At 47.5% G+C, this 18,185-nt stretch overlaps 1 protein-coding gene and 1 long non-coding RNA gene across 3 annotated transcripts in view; both read right to left on the minus strand.

Annotated features, from left to right (window-relative positions):
* Positions 1–10,629, minus strand: part of TP53I11 (tumor protein p53 inducible protein 11) — a 25,303-nt gene extending 14,674 nt beyond the window's left edge. Inside the window, exon 1 of one of the 2 annotated variants that reach the window (XM_069091477.1) lies at positions 10,380–10,629. In XM_069091477.1, the coding sequence (XP_068947578.1) occupies positions 10,380–10,423 (44 nt within the window). In that variant the 5' untranslated portion in view covers positions 10,424–10,629. Of the gene's footprint in view, positions 1–9,168; positions 9,721–10,379 lie in introns of those variants that run through there. The other variant, XM_069091475.1, reaches the window with a different exon arrangement.
* Positions 10,630–13,411: 2,782 nt separating this feature from the next.
* The window catches only part of LOC138163441 (uncharacterized), a 5,632-nt gene continuing 858 nt past the window's right edge, over positions 13,412–18,185 (minus strand). The window contains exons 2-3 of the long non-coding RNA XR_011168886.1: positions 15,301–15,394; positions 13,412–14,164 (exon numbers count right to left, since the gene is read on the minus strand). This is a non-coding gene — a long non-coding RNA (uncharacterized lncRNA). The remainder of the gene's footprint in view (positions 14,165–15,300; positions 15,395–18,185) is intronic.

The following is an 18,185-nucleotide window of genomic DNA, read 5'->3' on the forward strand; positions in this document are numbered from 1 at the left end:
CTCTGACATTCTATGCTCTCTGGTCCCTCCCAGCTCTGACATTCTAGGTTCTAGGGACCTTCCCAGCTCTTACATTCCGTGTTCTCTGGTCCCTCCCAGCTCTGACATTCTGTGTTCTCTGGTCCCTCCCAGCTCTGACATTCTGTGTTCTGTGGTCCTTCCTAGCTCTGACATTCTGTGTTCTAAGGTCCTTTATAGCTCTCACTTTTTATCTTCTAAGGCCATTCCAAGTTCTGACATGCTATGTTCTATGTTCCTTCTGTCTCTGAAGCTCAAGGTTTTATCTTCTCTTCCAGCGCTCACATGCTGATTTTGAGATTCTCCTGAATCCCTCTGAGATGTGGGGGGAGGGAGGCATGGGTCTACAGCTTAGTGGGCCTGGCCTTTTCCCCCGGTTGAGAGAATCCCTTTGTGCCCCCTTCTACTTGCTGACGATTTAAGACTCTTCCTGAAAGTAGGAGAGGCCCAGAGGAGGAGACAGTCCTACTCTCTGGAGTCATGTTTACACAGAGAACTCAGAGCATGGGGTGACTATAGCTCTCCACCAGCTGGAAGAGGGGGAAGGGAGGGGAGGAGGAGGAGGAGGAGCAGAGAGGCATGGAGCTGTGGAGTGGGGAACGAGCAGCCCAGCTGCCCAGCTCCCCCTGGGAACTCATGTTCTGCTTTTCAGGAGCTAGCACGGGAAGTCTGTGGGGCATGGTCTCTGCATGGAAATGCAGTCCGGCTGGCATGTGGGCTACATGTATTCCTTCCTGCTATAAGGAAGGTTCTCTCCCTGGCACCATGGAAGTAGGGTTGGGGCAGAAGGGCTGTCAGACATCTGTATATCCCTCCCCAATCCTAGGGTCCTAGAGAGAGAAGACTCCCTATACCTGAATGCAGCAGTCACAGATCATTTAAAGTCTCAGATCTCTGCAGCTGGTGGTGCAGGGGATCCTGCCAGATTCAGTCAAGAAGACTAAATCACAACCCTCCTTCAGAAGCTGGCTTACAAGCTGTGAGACCCAAGGCCACCATTTCACTTTTCTCTCTGCCTCAGTTTCCTCATCTGCAAAATAGCAATAATAACAGCACCTACTTTCACAGGGTTTGGGGATCAAATGAGGTGCTATCTAGCACTTAAAGAACCATATAAAGTTGTTGTTGCTGTTCATGGAAGGACTGGAAATCTAAGCAGTTTGGGGGACGAAGAGGAGGGGAGGAGAGGGGATAAGGGGGAAGAGAGGGGAGGGAAGAGGGAGGGAGGGGAAAGGGGGGGGGGGTAGGATAGGGGGGAAAAGGAGCTAAAATTGGGGTGGAGGACAGGACATCTGGGGCATTCACCAATTTTTGTTTTTGTTTTCTTGCTCAGAAGCCTACCCCCAACCCCAATCAGGCAAATACCCACCAGGGCTCTGAGGGGTAGAAGGGCTCCACCCACAGATCTCCTTAGTGTCCAGATTCCCCTGGTGAGAGTTTCCTGAGGCTCATTGGGGTTAGGTGATTTGTATAGCATCATACAGCTAGTAAGTGTCCAAGGTGGTATTGGAATCTAGTTTTTTCTGATCCCAGGTTTAGCATTTTATCCACTAGATCCCATTTCCTACCTGGCCCCAACTATATTAGCAAAGATTTGAAACTGGATTTAGAAGTCATCTATCCCACTTCTCTCCTTTTATAGATGGGGAAATAGGATTGCCCTAAATGGTTAGGTTTTCCCCTAATTAGGGATATTCAAGCAGGGGTCAGATGATACTTATCAGGTATTTTGTGATAGCAATTCCATTCATGTGTGGATTGGGTCTATTCATGGGTTCTTGACATTTTTGTGTGTATCCTGGACCCCCTTTGACTATGGACCCTTTCTAAGAATAATACCTTCAAATGCCTAAAATAAAAGACACAGATTTTTTTAAAAAGGAAACAAATTATATGGAAATACAACTATCCAAGGGCAGCTAGATGGTGCAGTGGATAGAGCTTAGGGCATGGAGTCAGGAAGACTCATCTTCCTGAATTCAAATCCAGCCTCACTTCGAGTCCCCCTTCCTAGCTGTGTGACCCTGGGTAAGTCAGTTCACACTGGTTGCCTTGGTTTCCTCATCTGTAAAATGTGCCAGAGAAGGAAATGGCAAGCCAATCCAGTATCTGTGCCAAGAAAAACCCCAATGGGGTCACAGAGAGTCAGACGTGACTTAAGAACAGAATATACAAACATTTTAAAAAGCAAGTTCATAGAGCTCAGCTAAAGAATCTCCTCACTAGATGAATGTTAGGTCCCTTCCAAACTCTCTGAATTTGTGATTAAATCCATCCTTCTCCTTTTTTTGGGAGGGGGGTTTGAAAGCAGAGGCTGAGACCAATAAAAACAGCTTTACCAAGGGTCACACAACCTCAGATGGGAAGGCCTAGTGGGCCTGGGGGGAGGGGGTGACTTCGAGCAGGGGATGAGGGGGTGGAGAGTGAAACCAAGGAATCCCAGCCCTGCTTCCACAGTAAGCCAAGAGAAGACACCCACCTGGGTGTCCAAGCCTCACGTCTTTCTGTCTCAGTCTCTCCTCTCACCTCCCCCATCCTTTTCCTCCCTTCCCCCTAGCCCAGTAAGAAATCCCCTTCCCTTCTGAGTGACACCAGCCTTGTTTCCACAGTAACAGACCAAGTCAGATTTCTGCCTCCCCTGCCAGGGAGGGTGAGAGAACACAAGAGCTAGATGAAGAAAGAGCAAAGGGAGGCGAAGGAGGGGGGCAAAGAGAGAGGAGAGGAGGGGGAATGGTGGAAAAGAAAGGGACAAACCTCTGGCAGGCTGCTTCACCTGCTTGGCTGTTTGCTTTTTCTCCATGGTCCAGGGATTCAAGAAGAAGGCAAAGGCTACCTCACCAAACATCCAAATTCCTGAAAAGGAACCAGGCTCCTTCCCAAAACACTCTGGCTGCTGGAATCTGGGAGGTGTGTTTGTGGGAGGGGGACTGTTCTTGTTCTTCTAATCATGTGTGTAGAAAGCTGCTCTGAAAGATGTGTGTGTGTGAGTGTGTGTGTGCGTGTGTGTGTAGGGGAGGCAGGTGGAGATACAACTCCCCCTCCTAAAAAAGCCACAAATGTAGATGCTTCAATCTGGAGCCCCTCAAAGCCTACATCAATACCAGATCCATCAGGGACTAGAACCCAGGACAGCTCCTATAGTTGGCAGGTGGAGCTGAGGCTGTCTATATAGGTTCAACAATTTAAGCGCATCCTTCCCCTGCTCCCCCCTTCCCCCGCCCCATCCAGCCCACATTCCCGCTATTCCTCAAGGCTAAAGAACTTGTTTCCAGGAGGCCCTTGGGATCCCCAGCACATCAACGCATTATCACCTTTTGTCACAATAGCACAGATCAGGGCTGCAGAGTGGATAAACTGATGGAGTCAGCCTCAAGAGAGACTTGGGACTTGGGTTCATAGTCGTTTCTGACACTTGTCAGCTGGGTTCCCTGAATAAATCACAACTCCTCTGAGCCTCAGTTTTTTTCATACATGAAATCTCACAAGGTTTTCTGAGAATGAAATGTCTGGGAAGTGCTTTGCACATTTCAAAGTGAGATTTAAACATCAGATTATTAGCTTGAGAGGCAGTATAATATAGCCCATTGGATATGGGACTTAGAATCAGGGAGACCTGGGTTCAAATTTAGCCTCAGTCGTGTAACCCTGGACAAGTCTCTTAACTGCTGTCTGCCTCAGTTTTGCCATCTGTCAAATGAAGAGATTAGACCTAGGGTCTTTCCAACTCTAACCCTAGGCACCTATGAAATGGTACATCTAGAAATTAATCATGATGATTGATTTCATGCTGGCTTGCTTCTCATCAATAACCCAGTGAGATGTCTCCATTTATCATATGAGGAAACTGAGGCTCAGTGCCTTGCCTATTTGAGTCAGAATTTTCACTGAAGTCTCCAAGGAACCCTTAAGCAGTTGTGTCTTTTACTGTTAGCAAGGGACCGAGTAAGCCCAGGGCTCTTCTCGCTTAACCAAGATGGTGGCTTTGCTGCTGTGAGGGTATCATATCTCCTCTTATGCAGTCAGTGGAAAGGCATTTAATGATTCCATAATTGCTTTCTGTATGTAAATTTTGTCTTTCCCCTCTAGTTTGTAAACTCCTGGAGGGTAGGATCCAGGTCTTATACCTAGCATCGTGGAATCATATATTTAGATCTAAAAGGGACTTTGGAGGCAGGAATGGAATTGACAATGAAGTGAACTCGGAGATGGAGAGTCTTGTGGGAAGAATAGGATCCAGTGTTACAGGATCAGAGAGTTATAGAGGAGATGAATGTTAGAAGACTAGACAGGTAGGAAGAGGCCAGGTAGTGAGGGGCAACAAGTACCAAGACAGAGGAAACCATAGTTAACCCTGGAGGTAATAGGAAATCACTGAAGCTTATTGAGGAGGGGGTGGGTGATCCAAAAATCACTTTGGCAGCCAAGATCACTCTCCCCTTTCTAGAGCTCACTTTCCTCTGCAATTCACTGGGGTAACACCTGTGTATCCTACTTCACAGAGCTGCCATGAGACTCCAAAGAGAAAATGCCTAAAAGGTGATTTGCACTGGAAAATAGACCCTCCTGCTCCTCTCCCAACCCAGCACCCAGTTTCCATAGGGCTGTGTTTGAGGGCAGTCAAGGCTAAATTTCTGTAAACAGAGCTTTCCCTGCCCTTCCCTCCTCCCTCTTTCCTAGGCCACCAAGGTCCCTGGCCTTGGTTCTGAGCCAAAGACACAAGATAAACAATCCTTGTCTGAAATGGAAAGGGCCAGAAGCCAGAGGAAAAGAGGCTCTGGGTTCCTTGCAGAAACCTGGAACTTATCCATAAAATAGGAGAGAACAGTCAGGGAAGGAGATGAGGTAGGGATCCCTTTTTTTCCAGTCCAGGAATTCTTAACCTGGGATCTGTGAACTTTTAAAAATATATTTTAATCATTGTATTTCAATATAATTAATTTTCTTTATACTCCTTTGTATTTTACTTGATTTAACAACATGAATATGAGAAGGGGGCTGTAGGTTTTGCCAGAGTACCAAAGAGTCTAGGACATGAAATAGGTACAAACCTCTGGTTTGATACAATTAGGCTCACCTCTAGCTATATAGCCTAGGTAGCTTGTGGTGCAGTGGAGAGAGAACTGGACCTGGAGCCAGGAAGACCTGAGTTCAAATCCAGCCTCAAATATTAACTAACTGTATGACTATGGGTAAGTCATTTAACCTGTTTCAGCTTTCTCATCTATGAAATGGAGATCCCAAGGCTTTTATAAGGATAAAAAGAGATTTTTGTAAAGCACATTGCAGACCTTGGAATGCTGTTAAATGCTATTACCCATCTTCCACTGGAAAATCCTCTCCCAAAAAAATAGGTGTCCTTTTTAGAAGACAAACTGGCTGACTTAAATGTCAGCTTTTTCTGTTCTCTTTCTCCCTTATCCTCTGATGGAGCCAAAAAGTGAGAAGAAAGAGGAAAAAGCAAAGGGTCTGGACGTTAGCCTCTCTGGGCCTCAGTTTCTATATCTGTAAAATGAATCAGTTGAATGAGATGACCTTTTAGGTCCTTTCCAGTTATGAGTCTGTGACCCTGTGATGGTCACTCAGAGAGAGGGTCAAGAGTTAGAAGGGTATTGTGTAAGGAGGAATTGACAAAGTGGCATGGTCACTGGCTCTGGATCAAAGGTTCTGGGTTCAAATTCCACTTCTGTGCCACTTACCTCCTGCATGAACTTAGACAAGTCACCTAATGTCTATATGTCTCAGTCTTCTCATTTTAAAACAAAGGTCTTGAATCAGACTAGAGAGCCTCTGAGGTCCCTTTCAACCCTGTAAGCCTAGGAGAGATGGATTAGGAGTCAGAAGATCTGGCTTGGAATTCTGCCTCTGTCTCTTCCTGTGTGACTCTGGGCAATCATTTCTCCTATCTAGGATTCAGTTTCCTCACCCATAAAATGAAGGGACCATTGGTCTATGGTGTCCCTTTTGGCTCTAGATTTCTTCCCCAATTTAGGAACAATGACTCTGGTCTGGAAAAGGGGCCAGAGAAGGCTAGAGATGCCTGTTTAGAATGAAAAATTGCTAGCCCCAGGACAATGAGTAAATCACTCCTTAGATTTTCAGTTCCCTGACCTATAAAATGACAGGTTTGGATTAGATCAAGTGTTCTTAACTTTGTGTGCTGTGAACCCCTTAGACAGTCAGTCTGGAGAGGACTGGGGATTCTCTCTCAGAATCAAGTTTTTTTTTTAATACATAAAATAGCATACAAAAGATTAAAAAGAAAATAAATTACATTGAAATAGTTATAAAGTGTTTATAAATTCATAGACACCAGGTAAAGATTAGATTAACCCTGAAATCCCTTTCACCTCAAAATATATAGCAATGGGTTTCATGGTTTCACTCTTCTAAGGGGGAGAGAGAGAGAGAGAGAGAGAGAGAGAGAGAGAGAGAGAGAGAGAGACTTTTCCATGAGACTGTTACAGATTGGGCTGACCAAGACCATTTACACAGACGCAAACACACACACACACACACACACACACACACACACACACTCCCCTTCTACAATTAAGAAAACTGTATCTGATTGAGAATTTTTCTTGCTTTTCAAATGGAGTATTTCCCAATTACCAAGCCAAGCCTCCAAATCAGACCATTCCAGTCTTGATCCCCTAGAGGGCAGCTGGTGCCACCAGAGTGGAACTCCTTGCTTTAGGGAAGGGACAACAGCATTTCCAAGTTCATTTCTCTCCTGGGACTGAGGAGGGGGGGGGGAGAGGGTGGAGAGAAGAATATGGGAGAGTCCTAGGATCTTTAGGCAATGAAAAAAAAAACTGAGAGACTAGATAGGTAGATGGATAGGTGGATAGGCACAGGGACAGAGAGAGGAGTGAAAGGGGTCATGGGGAGGATAGCATATGCCCGTACCAACTTTAGCCAATACAGAATGATGTGAAAATGGAAGCCCAGCCAGGGGAGGCTTGTCCCAAATCACACAGGCAGTACATAGAAGAGTAATATTCAAACTCAGGACTTTGGATTCCAAATATGCTGAATGCCCTTTCTACAAGTTTTGGTTTCCCACAGTGCTAGTCCTGAGACTGCCATTTCTGAGTTCTCATTCCTGAAATGACACGCTGAGTCCCCTTTTAGCCAGGCCAATCTGTTTAATTGCCTCAGTTTCTCTATTTTACAAGATCGAATCAGGAATGTCATCTTCCTAGAGAAGTGTTGTTAGTTCAACGGACATGCAACCAACTAAAAGCCAGAGTGTATCTAAGCCACTGGGGGGAGCTGGGGGTAAATTTCCCAGGAAGAGGTTGCCTCTGGACCCTGATAACCAGCTGGAGAAAACACGGTAGAACTGAAGTCATTCTGGACTTGGAGTCAGGAAGACAAGGGATTAAATCTCACCTGACAGCTTTGTGAGATTCCTGGGCATTTGGGCACTAACTACCAAGGTTTCAGGGATTCAGAGCCATTGTTTCCAAGTCAGAGAAGAAAGGGCCAAAGATCAGTCAGGCCCCTTTCAGGCTCAACTAAAGTGATACCTCCAACTAGAAACCTTTCCTGATTTACTGGATAGCTAACTACATTGCAATGAATTTGCATTGTATTTTTGTATTTCTCTTTCTGTCTGTATTTTCCCTAGTAAGAAGTAAGCTCCTTGAGGACAGAGGCTGTTTTGTATTTGCTTTTCTTTTTTTTTTGGGGGGGGGTGTCTTTGTATCCCAAGAACCTAGCTAGCATAGTGTTTAGCTTTTAGTAAATTCTAAATTGGATCGGGTTGGATTGGATTGAGGCAAGAGGAAGGGATGACGGAGAAGGGGTTTCTTTTCTGGCTCATAAATCTTCCACACTTCCCCCACTGAGAGCCCTAGGAGTCCCTTGGGATGCCATGCTCCTCCTCCCCAAAAGCTGAGTCAATCAGTCAGTCCAGCATTTATTAAGCACTTACTTTTTGCCACACCATCAGGGGGTGGGCAGACCTGGCCTTATCCTATAACATATCCATGTCTCTGGTACCCGGAGAAGGGAGCCGACAGTCTCTACCACGAACCTTCTCAGGGGTTTTAACCTGATTTCCATGAACATTCTTTTAAAAATATTATTTTAATAACTATTCCAATAAATTGGTTTCCTTTGCAGTCCTATATAGATTATTTTATGCATTTAAAATATTATTCTGAACAGGTGTCCATAGACTTCCCCAGACTCTCAAAGGGGTCCATGCCACAACAGAGGAGCCCCCACCCACCACCCAGTGCTGCAAGGGTGCTCCTCTGGGCCAGGACGTAGAAAATGGCCAAGTTCTTGGCCTCATATTTTGGGTTGCTATCATATGGGGCGTCCTCCCTTTTCCTCCTCCCCCAGAATCCCACTCCTTGGATGGAGTGTCTCGGGGGGAGGTGGGGAGTCAGCCCTTGGTGATGGTCCTCTAATTTTCAGAGCCTGGCAGCAGGGAGAGGCTCCCACTCTCCGGCCTGAATGCTTCCTCAGGACCCCCCATGAAAGGAAAGGGAAGACCGCAGGAGGCCAGGGGAAATGGGAAAAGTTTGCTTCGGGAAAGCAGAACTGGTTTTGGAGCTCTGGGCCCGGGTTTTGGGGCTAGAAAGCAGGATATCGGGTGGACAGAGAACTCAAATGTCATTTCTGCGCTAAGGGGCACTTGGCCAAGTCCGGCTGCTTTCGTCTCTCTTGTCTTCTCCTCTCTCCCCCTCTCTCTCCCGGCTGCCTGGCGCACGCACCAAAGCACGCCTCCCTCCTCTGGTTATTCCCGTCAGCCAAAAAGCTGCCTGCGCAACTACTCCAAGGCTACAACCGACAGAGGGATTCCCGTAGCTCCGAGAAGGTGCAGACGACAGGACCCAGCAGATCAGGCAAAGCCGAGTTTCCTCAGGTCCTGAGCCTCCCAGAAGTGCCCCCTTTCCGCCTTCCCCCACTCAGGAGCCCAGAGAAACCCAGACGCCGGCCCCCACAGGCTCCTGGTGGCTGCTTGCTCGCCTGCATCTGCTTGCAGTGGAGTGACCCACCAGACCCATCGCTCGGCATCCCCAGCTATCAGGGCTCCAGGCCCGCACGTCTGCCCGCTTTCCTGCCTGCCTGTCGGAGTGGCTCCAGCTCCCCAGGGCTCCTGACTCCCCCGCGCCTCCATCCCTGGGCACTTACCGTAGAACCCCTGGCCCGCCAGGCTCCGGGGGAATCATCGGATCCAGGACTGGGTCGAGGCTTCTTGGGTCATTTGGCCCATCTTCCTGCATCCCTGGCCTGACTACCCCCAAATCACCCGCCTAGAGATTGCGTGGCTCTAGGATTCGGACAATTCTGTAGGCAGCAGAGACTCAAGTCAGCTAGCTCTTTCCTACACCATCCCAGAGCTACCGGCAAGACTGGGAGGAAGGAAGGGATGAAAGAAAGGAGGTATCCCAACCTCACAACTTAGTTCTCAGCATTTTTAAGATCCCAGGATTTGCAACTGCAAGGCACCTGAGAGCGCTTCCCGTCCATCTCCTTACTGGACAGACGAGGATGCTGGGCTTGAGAGAGGGGGAGAAATTGTCCGCAAGTCACACCGCAGTCAGTTGCAGATCTGAAACTAGATCCCTAGATCACGTCCTGACTATATGCCAGAGGAGGAAGAACTGGAAGGGACTTTGGAGCTCCTGTAATCCAACCCCCTCCTTTGATGGAAGGGGAAACTGAGGTTCAGAGGCAAAAGAGGAGGGAGGGAGGACAGATAAAGAAGACAGGGGGAGACAGAGAGAGATAGAAACAGTGACTCAGAGAGACAAAGAGACAGAGTGATACAGAGGAGAGGGGGGGAGATGGGGGAAAGAGAGAGAGAGAGAGAGAGAGAGAGAGAGAGAGGGAGAGAGAGAGAGAGAGAGAGAGAGAGACGCTTACAGAGACAAAAACAGGAAAGAGACGGGGAGAGACAGAAAGAGAAATGGGGAAGCACAAAGAGAGCGAACACCAGAGTGTGCTACAACCAGCGAGGGACTCAGCAAGAAACCATTGACAGTGAGAGATTTTTAAAGACACTGAGACCCTTAGAGATAGATTTGGAGGGGGAAGGGAGAAGGTCCCAAACTCCTCTTCCCAGCTGTCAGCTCACGTCCCCATCCCCCTCCACCCCCAGCAACAGAGGCAAGAGCAGACAACCCTGCAGAGACGCAGCCAAACCCCCAGATCCCCTTCTGCCCCCCTCCTGGAGTGCCGGGTACTTTCCGCAGGAGTTCCTGCCGCACGCAGACAGCTCGGAGTCCGGAGAAGCAGCTGCTCAGGCGGAGGAAGAGGAGGCGAAGGAGGGAGGGCGGGGGTTGCAAAGTCAGTGGCCAGCTAGGGGAGGAAGGAGAAGCGGCGGAAAAAGAGCGCCTTACCCCGCTAGGGCATGGTCGTCGGCGGGGCCGAGCAGAGGCTGCATGGGGCTTACTGCGGGCGGCACACCGGGCCGCAAGAGCTGGGAGCGGGCACAGGCACAGGCGCGGGGCTGCCTCACATGGCGGGGCTGGCTCTGGGACCAGGGCCGGGACCAGAGGAGCTGGGGCAGAAGAAACTGAGTCGTCTGAGCGCAGCGCCCTGCGTGACGGAGCTAAGCCACCAGCCAGCGGCCAGGGCTGGTCCCTCCTCTCCATTACCATATTAAACCAATCGCGCTCCCTAAGAGATGGCACCTCCCACGCGCTGGGCTGCCTAGCTGGGGAGGCGTCTGCGGGCGGTGAGGGAGCGAGCTAGCGGGGGAATGAGGGAGCTCTGGGAGGGAGGGAGGGATGGAGCGAGGAAGGTAAAGAGAGCAGGTCCGAGTCCCGGGGGCAGGAGACTCCCCCCTCTCTCCCCTCCCATCTCCTCCCCAACGCTGTCTCCCCAGGGTGCTGGATCCTCCCCAAAGCCCCCTGGGCGCCTTTCGGGAGCTTTCCCACCTTTCCGGGCTATTTACTACCTCTAAGCAAAGCTAGAAAGGAGGTACCTGGGGAAAACCTAGAAAGAGAAAGAGTGAAAGCGGGGCAGTCTTTACTTTCAGACGGGATGGGGTATCTGAGAGATATGCGCCAAGGAGTACAACCACAGTAGGCTGTATTTGGAGAGTTCGGGTGACTTCCCTCCCACCCCCACCCCGCATTCAGTAGCTCCAGCACCAAGCCCTCCGCAGGTACTGGAACCGATGCACAGGTACATGTCAGTCCTTCACCTACCTACCTGCCACCCTCACTTCTGCCCTCCGTTCTCAGCCCAATCCTCTGTGCTAAATAATACAACACACACTCACACACACACACACACACACACTTCACGCCAGACAAAACTCTAAAAAACAAATGTTGGAAAGGTACAGCGCAGTCTAAAGCAGGTGAGTGGGTTATTACTATTATTTATTACTAATTATTATTACTGAACTACTGTTTACCGGGCACTATGCTAAGAGCTGGACACTATAAATAAAGCTGACTCCGATGGATCCCCGTACCCCCAGGTGTTTCTTTGTGACGGAGACTGCTAGATGTTGGCAGGAAGCCCAGTGCCCATAGCTGGGAGTGGGAGAATGCTTTGGGTGACTCCACATAATCTGTGGGCGTGTGTGTAGGAGGGGAGACAGAAGTTCATCTACAGACGCTGTCACCACATCTTCCCTCCGTCAGCCCCGGCCAAACTGAGGAGGGGCCCCCTCCATCTCCTTCCACAGCCCCTTCTGGGCTTTGACGTTCTAATTAACCTGATGTAACCGGATTTCACGGGGGTGGGAGGGGCGGGTTCGTGTGTTTAAGCTGTTTAAGCCCCCCCACCCCCCACCCCAAGCTAGGGAGGGACATTAGCGGGTGGGGTCAGTCAGGCATTTTCTTTTTCTTGGCGAGATGGGAGCTGGGATTATTGGTCTTTTCTCTTCCTGATCACCGAGTCTCATTTGTGAAGTGGAGATTCCAGCTTTTCGGCGCTCGGTGCTAAAAACAAACAAAAAGTCCCGGAGGTAGAGAACTGCCTGCAAGCGTCACGGCGTATCTCCCCTGAACACTGATGTTCACGGATGTAAGGAACTCTAAATGTGGAAAATTCCTTCACCAATGAAACTCAGTGCATCTAGTATCCTGAATCCAAGGCTTATCTGGCTCCCAGACTGGTTCCTTGTCCTCCTGCCTCTGTCCAGTCCACATTATTACAATTCACTTGTTTCCAACATGTCCTACTCTCCCTAACTCCATTTGAGGTTTTCTTGGCGAAGATACTGGAGTGGTTTGCCATTTCCTCCTCCAGTTCATTTTACAGATGAGGAAACTGAGGCAAACAGGATTACGGTGACTTGCCCAGAGTCACACTGCTAGTGTCTGAGACCAGATTTGAACTCGGGAAAAATGAGTCCTGGCACTCTATGCACTGTGGCGCCACCTAGGTGCTCTAACATCCTCATTAGACTGCATTAATGCAACCCTATTATTCTGTTTAAAGAAGTTGCTGGTACCACTGTCCTCAACCCTGCTCAACCTCTAGTTTAGTTCTGGATACCTGGTCAGGCTGAGGTATTGCAGTCAAACTCCAGTATGTCCAGAGAAAGATAACTAAGATGGAAGTGAGGGTCGAGGCAGGCAGAAGGAACGTCATAGAAGGAACATAGAAGACGGGTGGGGATAGGCAGGGACGGTGGCCAGAGGAAGGAACTTGCTAACAGCTAAAACTGTTCAACGATGGGATGGGTTGCCTCAGGGAAGAGTGGGGCACCCCATCTCAGAAAGCGTATGAACAGAGAAAGGAAGCATGGAAAGCGCCCGGTAAATTGCAAAGCGACTCCAGCATGAAGGGGCATATTGGACATGAGGACTCTAGAGGGCAGGTACCATATCTTGCTCCAGGTCTTACTCGGGAGGGGAAGGGAAGGATTAATGAATGTCCATTGAACTGAATTGAATTAAATCACATGTAAATAACAAATAACAGGTATGGTCCCTGTGCCCAGCAACTATTTAGAACAGCAATCATCTGGGCACCTAGCAATCCTTCCGTTCTCAGGGAACATTGCGCCTTTGGCCTGGGCCAATCGGCATTTCTTCCTGCCTTCCCGGATGTGCTGGGAAGAAAGTCCAATCTGATTGCCTGCGTTCCTGATAGGGGATTTCCCCACACACCAAACAATTCCTCCCCTCGCATCGTGGGCCATTCTTCCACCAGAGCCCTACTTACGGGTCAGTATGTTTGTCTCCTGCTTTTGTCCAGTCTCTCGGTCAGTAAAGATGCTGAAGTAGTAGGGGGTGATGGAGAGAAGCACCCTCTGAAATATGCTATCAAATGGTGAATTACAGTTCTCCCTTCCACACCCCTAACCCCTTTAGGGGTGCAGCGCCTCTTGTTATCTGGAAAATCTGCATAAAGTTGTTGGCCCTCCCTTCCTACAAAGACATCTGATTTTTTTTCTTTTTCTTCTATAGGGTGTTTGCAGTACCTTATAATACTATACATATATTTTATGCATTTCTGAATTTCTAAACTTTTTTCTGTGTCATCTGCTGACCTTTGAGTTTCTTCTGCAGCTTCTGAAAAACTCCTAAAAATTCCCATTTAATTTCATATGCCAGCCCATGATGTATCAGAACCACAATGGGAAAGTTAAGATGTGGAAAGGATAACTAATTACTCCAGCCCACTCTTCCCAGCTTCCTTAATGTAATATTCTGAAGGCCTTCTTTCTTATTTCTTATATCTGGTCTGGGCCTGGCCTGGGTCTCCAAAGGAAACACCCACAGGATGAGGGGAGGAAAGGAAGCAGAGTTTCCAAGTGAAGCCCAGCTCATTCCACCCTTCCTCAGCACAGCACAGCCCTCTGGCACAGTGGCACCTTTTGTCTTTAGCAGCTACTCTTAGGTACTCTTAGCTACCCTTGCTTTTCCTCTCCTGGTCAAAGTGAGAACAAAGCTCCTCTTCCCTTTATTCAGCTAGGGAAAAGATTGGGTTTTTCTAAAGGAGGATTATTTGGCCAGTCTTTTGAAGAACTATGAATTCCACAGTGGTTCCTGTCAATATATTCTTAGGGATTCTGAAGATCAGAAAGGTTCCAACTTGCCCAGCATCACAAAGCTAGATAAATGTCTGAGGCAGGATTTAAACTCCAGTCTTCCTGATGACAAATCCAGCACACTCACACTCGACATGACAGCAAGCTCTCTCTCTCATGCCAGGGTGCCTAAAATAAAATTAAAATGGACAACATAGAAATTAAACTATATAAAATGTAAATATTTATATAACTATTTACAATAAGTATATAAAATATTTATAAGTAAATATAAAATCTTTGCAAATAAATAATAAAATGAATAACAAAATAATAAATATAAAATAAATACAGATCAAAATAAATAAGTTATAAGTGATTATCACTGAAGAGTGTGTATATTCTATCTTCTCCATGTAGCTTTGTCCGATGTCCCCAGATGGAAGTGAAGGTTCCCTCCTCCCTCAGGCCACTCTCTCTTTGACCTCTCCTAGGCTAGTAATCCTATTCTGATGTATATTGATTTGTATAAGCTCACCCACACCCAGTTCTCTTGTTCTTTAGAGTTATTTCTCACAATAAGAATGAGAGATGTCATAGGGAAATGTATGATGAAAAGAGTTGGGGAGCTGGTCATGTGGCCAACGAGGCTGAGAGGTGATAGGTAGACCTCCATTTGCTTCTCAAGAAGTCTCCCAATGTCAGGATAATTTGAGGACTAGTGAGTCAAACAGGTTGGGCAGGCATGTGTGAATTGTGATTTGTATTGTTGGGGTGTGATATCAAAAATTCATGTGAGAGTCTGAGTCTTCTCCCTGATTAATTGCTGACAGCCCAGGTGGACTGTGGTCATTTCAATAAGAGGGATGGCAGCCATCATTTAACTGGCCAATCATGAGCAGAACCAGGAGCAATGGGCAAAAGGAACAAAGAGGCAGATTGCAGCTGCTTGGCAGGAACATCTTCCTGATGGTGCTGTCCCAAAGGGGCTGAGGCTGTCTCAGGGATCTTCAAGCACAGACTGTACAACCATGGGGGAGAGATGCCTTTGTCAATGACTTGGAGATGTCCTTGAGGTACTTTCCAGCACTCAAATGACAATGATCATATAGTTTTATATCTCTAGAGCCCAGGATCTCAATTATTGCAATATGTTGAATTGTACATAGGAGGTATTTAATAAGTGTTGAAATAAATTATTTGGGAAATAATTTCATAGAACATTAAAGGGGCCTCGTATTCTCAAAATCACCCTGTGAGGTAGATGCTTTGATCCCCATTTTTCAGATCAGAAAACTAATGCTGAGAGCAGTTAAGTGACTTACCTAGGAGTATGCAGCTACTAAGTGTCTGAAACAGGATTTGAACACAGGTCTTCTGGTTCTGAGTCTAACACTATTCTCTGTGACACGTTGCTGCCTGAAATTTAGAATGTTAAAGATAGGAAGGACCTTAAAACATAGAATTTTAGAGCTGGGAAGAAACTTATGACCCAGAATCATAGAAGTAGAGGGAGACTGGCTGGGACCTGAACTCATGAGGTCTGGCTCCAAGTTCGGAGTATTCAGATTGCCTGTGATAGTTAAAGAAGGAAAGGGGGGAGGGGAGGTCTGGGGGAGGGGGGCGTGAATAGAACACCGGGCCTGGAGTCAAGAGGAACTGAGTTCAAAACCAGCCTCAGACACTTGACACACTCATACTAGCTGTGTGACCTTGGGCAAGTCTCTTAACCCCAATTGACCTGCCTTGCCCCCTCCAAAAAAGCAAAAAACAAAAAACCCACCAAAAAAAAAAAAAAGAAAGAAGGAATAGGGTCTCTGCACTCAGGCTGAGGAAGCCTAGGAGAGGATAGTGCTTCCTCATCCAAACCCAAAGATGCTTTCTGCCAGACCAGTGCCTTTACCACTATGATATTATGTCTCCCCCTGGGGATGTTTGAGAGAAATGATCTAGGAAAATGTTTGGGATGTCCTGTCATCATTTCCTCAGAGACCCCTGCCTCTTCCAGACTTACCTCTTCTGAGAATTTCCCCCGAATGTGTTAACCATTCCCTAGCCTGCTTTTCAGCAGGCATTTTGGTGTAGTACATAGAACATTGGATAGAGCATCAGGTCAGGAAGACCTGAATTTGAATCCTGCCTCAGACACATACTAGCTGTGTGACCCTGGGCACTTAGCTCCTCTTGATGTGTTTACTCTGCTGAGTAACTACGAGCAACTATGTCTGAGACTTGTTTCAAGTATTAAACTTGTGGTGGCAGAGGGAGTTTCTATTCCTCAGACCAACCCCATCACATACTGTTGATATTACGGATGAGGAAAGTCAGGCCCAGAGGGGTGGTAGCAGTCCAGCTTTCTTCCTCACTGTACTTTCAAAAAAGCAATATCTGCTGTGCCTTGTTAACCATGGAGACGTCTTTGAAGGTTGGGGGTGGGAATGAGGATTTATATAAGTACCTACTATGCGCCAGGTATGTTTTTTATAAATATTATCCCATTTGGTCCCATAACAACCATGTGAAATGAATACTAATATTCTTCTCATTTTGAAGTTGGGGAAACTGAGGGAAACAGTAATTAAGTGACTTGCCCCAAGTCACATAGTGTCTGTAGTCAGATTGGAACTCCAGGCTTTCTGACTCCAAACCCAGGACTGCAATTGGTGCTTCTTTCTAGAAACAGATCCCTCTTGCCTGCTCACACCTGCTCCCCAGAATCTGTGAGAAGTCATGATGGAGACGTAGCTGACATCTCTCTCCTCATTGCTCCCTCCCCCCTCCGCCCCAATTCCCTCACTTGCTGGCTATGTCTAGCCTGTGAATCATCCTTACTGAGCTACTTAGGAGGCTAAGGAAATGTCACAGAGCTCACTCACCTGGTAGGGGGAGGGTGGTGGGGAGTAAGGAGTCACTCATCTACCCAGATGAAAGAGAAAACAAGTTTCATTTCCCCAGTGCCTAGTGGGAAAATTGAGTCTTGCTTAAAAGTCCTGGATGCCTCCAATTCCCCCAGCTTCATTACTCTTTGACATTTCTGGCCAAGGGAATAGGGAAGGATAGGTTACTTCTAGATGAAGGAGGTGGGGAAATGGGCTCTTCCTCACTGATGTTTTCCAAGCAGAGCCAGGCCATGAAGGGGATTTGATTCTTAATCAGGTGTGGATTGGACTAGGGAGCCACTGATCCCAACTTCTGGCCCTCGCTGCCTCTCCAAGGTTATTGCAACAGCTGCCTTCTAATTGGACATCACCATCCCCTTCCAGTCTCTCATTCTCTCCCCTGACACACATTCTTCCTCACAGCTGCAAAAATAATATTCCTAACACACCGGTCTGCTCTTGTAACGGAAGTTCAGATGTCTCCCTATTGCCTTTAGAATAAAATACACATTTCTCAGCCTGCTGTTGAATTCTCATCACTGTCTGACTGCAGTCTACCTTTTCTACTCTCCCTCTTCCTACTTTTTCTCAGCTGCCTTGGTCTCCCAGTCCTTCCAAGTAGTCAATATCACATCTCTCAGCTTTGAACATCATGTCTGGAATGCACTGCTGCCTCCCCTCCGGCTCTTAGACTCTCTAGCTTCCTCAAGGCCCAGCTCAGTGGCACCTTCTGGGGAGCATTTCCTGATTTCCTTACACTCTTTCTCCTAGAGTTCTTGTAACAATTTCTGTTTCTTTGGTGGTCTCCTACAGTAGAAAGTCAATTCCTTGAGAGCAGGGGCTAGTATGTTTTTATGATGTTCTTGCGTGCCTGTTCCTAGCTGAGCTGCTCTTTGGATGGACTTAAACTGATTCCACCTGTATCTGCTACAACATCACAAATGGAGGGGACCTTAAGAGACTTAGCAGCCCATTATTTCAAAGAAGTGAAAACTCAGGCCAAGAGAGGACAAGTGATGAACCCCAGGCTGGCTGGCTCTTCCTAAAACTGAATGTCTCTACTTCTTTTTCATTGCTAGCTCAAGCAGAGTTCAGCATGATTTATATTATACAGATAAATATGGCAGTGAAAGGGAACTGAGAAGCTGATTTTAAGGATGCAGTTGATCCATAGGCATTTACTGATATGCCCTAGCTTCATTTCCATTTCCTTTTCCTTTCCCAAAGCCCTCCTCCACTCCTCCTTCTTCCCTGCTATTGTTTCCAGGATCCCCTGGGGTCATTCTCAGACCTGCCCACACTCTCTCTCTCTCTCTCTCTCTCTCTCTCTC

The sequence above is a fragment of the Petaurus breviceps genome, unplaced genomic scaffold (genome assembly GCF_028583685.1).
Source record: "Petaurus breviceps papuanus isolate PSGF00001 unplaced genomic scaffold, PetGlider_PUasm1.0 188, whole genome shotgun sequence".
Lineage (NCBI taxonomy): Eukaryota > Metazoa > Chordata > Mammalia > Diprotodontia > Petauridae > Petaurus > Petaurus breviceps.